The 8,148-nt window shown below is 38.1% G+C and overlaps 1 protein-coding gene across 1 annotated transcript in view; it reads right to left on the bottom strand.

The window, feature by feature from the left end:
• The window catches only part of PDE11A (phosphodiesterase 11A), a 68,900-nt gene that overhangs the window by 19,245 nt on the left and 41,507 nt on the right, over window positions 1–8,148 (bottom strand). The window contains exons 13-15 of the mRNA XM_031056781.1: window positions 6,236–6,326; window positions 4,250–4,350; window positions 441–518 (exon numbers count right to left, since the gene is read on the bottom strand). Of these exons, the coding sequence (XP_030912641.1) occupies window positions 441–518; window positions 4,250–4,350; window positions 6,236–6,326 (270 nt within the window). The remainder of the gene's footprint in view (window positions 1–440; window positions 519–4,249; window positions 4,351–6,235; window positions 6,327–8,148) is intronic.

Raw genomic sequence — 8,148 nt, forward strand, 5'->3', positions numbered from 1 at the left:
TGGAAGAGTACTCTGTATATGAAAATTCCCAGGTACAGACTGGAAGAGCAGAGAAGTGCATGGCTAGTGAAAAAAGACAGATGAGAGGAAGAGGGATCAGGGAAACAGACAGGAAAGATCTTGGTGTAGAGAGGCAGAATATTGATACTTTCTGGAAAAACAGCAGAAGGGCTGAACAGGAACTGGTGAGGCTGGGAGAAAGGGAAGAAAACAGGACTGATTGTGTAGGAGAAATGGAGAAGGTGAAGTCACGTTGATTAATCCCAGCTGTTTGCTAATGTTGAAAAATCATACTATGTATTTCATATCATGGATTGTATTTTTAAAACAAGATACTTTCTTTTGTTATTCTGAGCCTCCAGTCCACAATACATTAAATTCCTTTACCAAATATGGCTACACTTCGAAATAACCAAAAAGCAAGAAATAACGGTGCTTACCGAAATACTTCTCGGTGGTTTTTTATATTCCAATCATAACCACCTTTACTGACAAGCTCAAAAAACTCGGTCCTTCTCCTGCAAAAAACCAGATTGTCAGAGAAGGAAATAAGACACTTCCAGGGCAGCACTGCAGCAGAAACACAGCTCTCTGTGTGATACGGAATCACTGCACCTCATGTATTATTGTTAAGGCCGTTACACTGACAGTCCATTTAAGCGAAACATACTAATTTCCGAACACGTTCTATAAATGTCTGTTATCAATGTCACAGTTGCCTAGTAAAAGCAATATTGGATTTACGGTCTCCACAAATAAGGAAATTAATGGCTCTGAAATGTTCAGTCTTCCATGGAAGCATGAAATGCACACCTACAGCAGTGGACAGACAGACAATAGAAACACCCCAGAAATACACACATGCTTCTGTTTTCTTGTCTTTGCAAAATAGTTTTTACTTCTGTATCCTGAAGGGCTTTTCAGAGCTGTGCAATTCCTGTTATTTCCAGCACACGGAAAGAAACAGAGGCACACAGGAACTGCTGCTGTCTTGAGTTCATAGTTCTTATAGACTGGAAACTAGGTCTCCCTGCTTAGTCCCTTGGTTTGTCTTCTCACGCCTTCTTAATGTCCTCAAACAGGGACAAAACGTGAGATGGACAGAACATACTAATGATTGATTGTTGCCTTTAAGCATCAAAATTCTGATTCATCATAGTCTGTAATCTTTTATGGCACTGAGACTCCAAGCAGCTCTTACTGCTTGCAATGTGACTACAAATATGTAATAGATCTGCCCAAGATGTAACAGAAGCTGAGGTACAAAAACTTGGAACAACTTTCCCCAAGTGACGCATCATATGAGTATCAAAGCTGGAAAGCAAATAAATACCTACATCCTGAGTGACAGTGTAGTGCCCCATCTCATATGAGACTGTGCTCTTTTTCAAGAGGAAATGTAGTTAGGTTCCTCAACAGGAGGGAGTTTGCAGTCTTGTATATTCTGTTTACTTCAACTAGACTGAAACTTTGGACAGTGATTGTTGACAGTGCAGTCTCATGGCAGCCAGTACATATTTGCATACAAGGAGATGCACACTTCCAGAAACTCTGTGTTCCAGAACATTATGTGGGGCACATTGCATTATTCTGGTCCCTGACTATCATGGTTATATATATGGCCAGTTACTCCTACTATAGGGCCTTTCTATAATGGATTTCATTCAGCAGCGAGAAGAGGGCTATAAATGACTGCATGATGATATCTAATCCCTTATACTTTGGGAAATAAAAGATTTCATTTTGAAGTATTGGATATTCTGAGGAATTCATATGTTCCTGAACAAAAACCAGGCAAGAATGTTTTAAGCTGAAAGCACAGAAAGATGACACCCCAAAAACCTAAAATATTTAAATTTAAAATGTAGACATCCATAAACAGTAACTGAAAATGTGAGTCTCAAGGCCTTATGTTAGGCTAAAAGCTTTAAGGATTTTTTTTTAAATCCATTTAAATAGATACAGAAGTAGTAGTCAAGCTCCACAGAGAAGTTTCAGTGTAGGAAGGACTGAACCAGAGGAAAGCAGCCATGTATGATGAAACAATTTAGCATTTCCTACTGGCTTTTTTGGTATCAAAAATATTGAGGTTTTCTATTAATAAGCAACTATAATATGGCAGAATTTCAGAAACAAACTGAATTATAATAATTTTCCAGGGTCTTTGAGTAACGTTGCCTCTGGCTGCATTTTCCGTCGAAGGGAGGTTGTTTTCCTATGTATAACAAATTCATTTGCTCTACAGCCCACTGGCTCAAGACATCATTTGGATGAATTTCCATAAACTTCATTTGGCTCCATGCTTTTACTTTTTGTATTATCTACAAGTGTTGTTTTCTAGAATTATAAACTAAAATCAAATATATTTCCCATCTGATCTTCCAGTGAGAGTCATCTTTTTATTTGTTTGTTTGTATAAAAGTAATGCCTTGAGGAGGTCATAAAGTCTTGCTCTGCAACAGTTTTGTTGCTGTTTTAATACCTGGAGCTTGTGATCATTAGGTTCAGTCATTTTAAGAATACTGATATGAGAATTCCCCTCTCTACAAAATTATTGAAGATGTAGCAAACTGAAAAAACAAATTAGGTACTTGTGTAGAAACAGCTGTTCACATAGGGTGGCTTTAAGAAGTGTAAAGCACCAATGTTTCTAGAGAGTGATTTTCAGGCACTTCTGGAAATAATCTAGCATAGCTACCACCTCACTCTCACTAATGAATCACAGTAACACAGGAGGAAAAAATAATTTATCTGCAGACTTTTGAGTAAAGAGGCCTCATTTGCTAAAAGTCTTCTGATTAATGCAGCATGAAAAATAAATTATGCAAGTAAAAAAAAAAAAATCTCGAAATTCAGTTATGTCCCTTTTGGACATTATTTCTCTGTACTAGAACTAGACAAACAAATTGACCACATAGTTTTTCAGCTTAAGGCAGGCAGGGAAGAGAGCTCCATCACATCTGGGTCTGAACGGGGTCTATCCCAAGGCACTGCCATGAGCCCCCTCTGGCTCCTCCAGGGTCTCCAGGATCTCGGCCAGGGGGAGCACATGGAGCTGTGCCAGGCCAGCTGTCCTCTCAGTCCCTGTCACTCATCTCCTTCTTGAAAGCATAAAACATTTCTGCAGCATTAATTTATGTTGAGACAAGAGGACCTATGGTCCTTGTATCTCACAGAATGGAGGAGTTTCAAGGTCGTCAAGTCCAACCATCGGCCCAGCACCACCATCATCACACCTAAACCATATTCCCCATAAGCACCATATTAAGACCACTCTTTAATACTTCCAGAAGTGACTCCACCATCTCCCTGGACAACTTATTCCAATGTCTAACCACTCTTTCAGTGATTTTTTTTCTCTAATATCTAAGCTAAACTTCCCCTGGTACAACTCTAATCATTTCACTTGAGACATGGCAGAAAGACAGACAGGATAGAATGCTAATGGACACCAAACAAAAATTCCTAAGGATGACTTATTGTCATGACTGGGAAGGCAGTGCACTGAAACTGCACATCTGTCAGCACTGCTAATGCCAGATGTCAGAAGTGCACTGTGATGATGACACCATTACTCCTCTGACTATGTGCATCCTCCCACACATCCTCAGTGGGATGAGCTTGGTAATAATTAACAATATTTGAAATACAGGGCCAACTTGAAATCTACTTTGAGATTTGATTTGCAAACAAGGAAAGGGAAGAATCTGGGTGAGAGAGATCCTAGTGTACTTCTCCACAGTTAAGCTTTTTAAGACCTATTCTCATCACATGATGTGAATTGGCATAATTCGTCTTCAAAGCAGCAAAGTGTCTCCTTTATTGTCTCTGTAACTGGATCTGTAACTAAATACAGTATATCTTAGCACAAATGTTTAGAGATGCTGAAATGGTGGAAAAGAATTCTCAAATGTCATTGATTTTCTATGTGCTTGAAGAAATTTTCATAGAAGGGACAGAAAAATTATGGAACTGAGCTGCAACTGGTTCCTGGGATTGCTTTGAAGTATAAACCTAGGATTTCACTTACTTTTGGTTGATACAGACATGTTACACATTAAAGCAAAACTTATTTGGACACTTGAGATATATCTATTAGTCTAAAAGATACTAAGTATTAGACTAAACCTCTTCAACCATAGCTGAACATTAATTTCTCATATTATATATCCTTATTGGTATTTAATAGGTCATTAGAGTAAGTTCTCTGAATTTTCATTCATCAAATACCAGAAATGCCAATACTTACTCAAAATACAGAGTGAGGTCTGTTGCCAATATCGATTGCTTTAGAAGCTGCATAAGGTCACTGTAGTCCTTAGAGGACAAGTTAGCAAAGATGTTGTGACCCTATAATGAAAGAGATAAAAGAGGTAAAGGACTAACAATCAATATAGTTTTTTAAAAAGTTTTCTAGCTTGTTAGTGTACAGTTGCCCTGTAACACAAGCCTTTTCTGATTCGTGGCAAAACTATGATGAAATAATAATGCTAATACTGCTGAGATTACATTGAGGCAGAAGAGTTGATGATTGTTATCAAGCACCTGGTATGTTTTTCTAAACTCTGCTGAAATGATAGCCTGTCAAGTAAAGATTTACTCTCTGCTCTGACCCTGCACAGACTCAGTTTATGGGGAAAACTATGGATACATCTCAATCTCTCATCTTATTAAATGTTTTGGGGAGCTGTGTATTGGAGCTTTTGAGTAGTGATCCTAATAGATTTATCTGTGCTACTGCTTGCATGCACACAAACTGCTGTTGGTGCAGTCAAGGACACTAAATCAGTTTTTCATTCAAAGCAGCCCTTTTGCTCACTCTGCCCATTACTGTCTTGTCCTATAGTGTATACAGCCATTGCCTGTGTGGACTAAAGAACCACAATTTTATATGCAATTTAAACACCCTTTGTGGGCCCAGCTGGCTGCTTTTTAAGGGATTGTGGATTAAGAATTTGAAAGATGCTCTATGGTCAAAATGAAAGGAAATTAATTATTTGATGTTGCTATTTGAGATGGGGAAGGTTCTTCTGTAACTGGATTTCTGAAAACAAGAGGGACAGAGATCCTATAATTCCTCTGTGAAATTCTCGAGAAAATAAGATGAAAGAAACAAAATTAATGAAAAACTCTAAATGTAAGCTTCAGAAATTATCTTTGTGACAATAGTCACATATATTAGCATACATAAATGTATTACAGGTCTTTTTTTTCCTAATCACCTACATAAATATTGAAGTTCTTCTAACCAGAGTCTTACTTTGGTGATATTTAGTCCTATAGTGCCCACATTCAGTATGCACTGCCATCTACTGCTTAGGAAGTTTAAAATGCCCTTAAAACCAAGAATTTTCCAGCAACAGGGTTTCTATAATCATGATGGTATGACGACATATATGAGATAAGGTCTGGGGAGGTGCAGTTCCATGACAAATCTCCCTAGCAGTGTACACAGAGGTAAAGCCAACACCCTGTTCCCATTTCTCTGTCAACATGAGACATTCCAGATCTCTTCAGAAGTTACTGCAGATCAGGCTGTGGTCTCCAATTGTGCTGCATGAACAGCAGTTTCTATTTACTAAATGCATTTTATAGCAACCAATCTCTGTAAATTAAGAAATGCATCTGTTGTTTTGAAAGGACTCCATGTCCATTCTTCCACTTTTCTCAGTTATTAAATACATGGTGTAGTATATGCTGTATAGGGTTATATGCAAGATATTCTAGGCAAGAGCTCTGTCTTCACAGGTATCTACAAAGCAATTAATATACTTTAGGACAGCATGATATTACTGATTTTAATTTTAAAAATAGTTTATTAAATTATGAAAAAATCATAAAAATACTGATTACAGAAAAGCTGCCAAAGAAATTATATTGGTGCAGTAAAGGATAGCTCTGATACTCTGAATATGACACCTGTGGAGAAAGGTAAGGACCTGTTTCAGCTACCTGTAGACCACTGAACAGGATATATGTAAGAAGAGTGAGAAAAGCTGACAATATGATTAGGATGTATTCTCCTTGCCCCTTGCTGATTGAGACAGATATAATCTCTGGGCTCTGTGATCAGCATTTGTAGTTGTTTAATTTTGTGCTAGTTGTGACCTTTGTGGTAACCAATAAATAATTTCTCAAGGAGAGGGCATTAAAAAGGTACTGTACATGGTATTTCCTTCCTCCAGCTGAAACTGCCCAACATCTTACAGTGAGATTAATAGCAATGCTTTTGTACCTCACTTTGGAGAATCATGACAGCATGATTGAAATGGTGGTGCTCCAAGGTAGCAGAGGTGCCGTAGAGCTGAGCTAAGGCTGATCCACTCCTGAAACAGAACATGGGAAGTCAACAAATCCTGCTCGTCTGCTTACGAAGCAGGTTTCAGAGACAATTTAGTGACAAAAGCATGTAGGCACTCTCTCCACCTCCACTTCAGCAACCTCACTTAAGACAGCTGATGAGATCAAAATACTAATTTAAATCCAGATACGAAACATTTATGTTCCAATCTTTGCAAAAATATTGCCAGCTGGATAAAGATTTTTCTGGAACTACAAGAAATTTTGTAATGCAGCCTTCAAAGTGCCTCAGCAACAGCACAGAGACAGAACTGTGCAGTAAAGACACAAGGTAATGTCCTTGAGCTGGGATCAGCTGTTCCCCTGCTACCTTTTATTTTTAATTCTTAATAGACAAAAACATAAGGGCTTACAATGGCCAACTACAAACTCTGAAATTAAAACCCCAAAATACAACAACAAAAAACCCAATTGTGAGTACTAAGGTAAACAAAAAACACAAGTGAGAACAGTGAATATAAAAGTAAAGCTTAGCATATCTCTAGAATGTATTTTCTCATCACATTTATTGTCTAAACCAAGATCAGATTCAAAATAAACAGTGCAGGTTGGTTTTCTACGTTTAAAGGACAAAAATATACGGAATAATCTTATAAAATTGCAAATTGCTGGCAAGTGCAGAGAATGGGACTGGATTGTCAGAATGGTCATTGTTCACCAAGTACCAAAGTAGTGCAGGCAAAGTACTTCACTTCTGGGACCCAGCCTAAAGTGACAAGATGGGCTTTCTTTCCAAAGAAATGAGAATAAGAGATTATGCTAGAGATAGAAGGAGTCTCCTAGGAGCATATACCATAAAACTGCACCATACTGATACTTAATTATCAGATGCAGCTATATGAGAGAAAAGGATGTCCAGGAAACATCATCCCTAGAGAAAGTGATATTGACATATATAACAGAGCCATTTGAGACAACTGTGATATTGCCTCCATCATATACCTCTTGAACCTTCATCATACAGAACAGCAGTATTGGACACTGAAGATAAAATAGGAAAATGTGATGCTTAAATTTATGTCAGGTTAGAGGAATAAATCATAGTTAGCGTTATGAAAACTCCAGCTTCTGTTTTCAGGGATGTTTTATACATGTGTGGTAATGTTTGTCTTTCATTAAATGTCTTCAGCAGTTTCTTTATGGAGTCATAAAATGGTAGCCTCCTCTCTGTACTCTGTTGTCAAACAACAAGTATGAGTGATAGCAGTCTACTGTTGAACCCTGTACGTTTAACTCAGCCATCCCTCTGCACAAAAGATACTCTTGTATAATGGTACAGCAGAGAAGTGGTTAATTTAATCAGAGCCTAAAATGGCCAGGATGTAAATCTTAGGTCTCGTTTTTGTAAATTGAGAACATAAACATCAATCAGCTGAGCTTCCTTCCCATTTGTCTCGTCTATTTTGATTCTCTTCAAGACTCAGCTGCAAAAAGGCATCTAGCAGTGCTTGGTAACCTTTGCACCATGAGCTCTGTCTTTTGAGCACTGCAATTGATTTTCCCTGCTATGGTGATTGAAGATCCAGACAGTGTCATTGTTTCATTGAGATTGTATGGCAACACCAATACCTCAGGAAATGGCAGCTTAGTGAACATCAGAAACATAAGTTTGAGTGATGGTCACTGAGGCAACTTGCCCCCAGAAATGCAGCAGCCCCTGCATACACACATTGCAGCAGAGTTCTTCTGCAAAAGTAGGACAAAATAGGCTAATACAGCATAACTCTGCCTTTCAAATATCTCTGGACAACCATTTGATCGCTCCCCCATCATACTGGAGGATTAGCA

This window comes from Geospiza fortis, unplaced genomic scaffold (assembly GCF_000277835.1).
Source record: "Geospiza fortis unplaced genomic scaffold, GeoFor_1.0 scaffold112, whole genome shotgun sequence".
Taxonomy (NCBI): Eukaryota; Metazoa; Chordata; class Aves; order Passeriformes; family Thraupidae; genus Geospiza; species Geospiza fortis.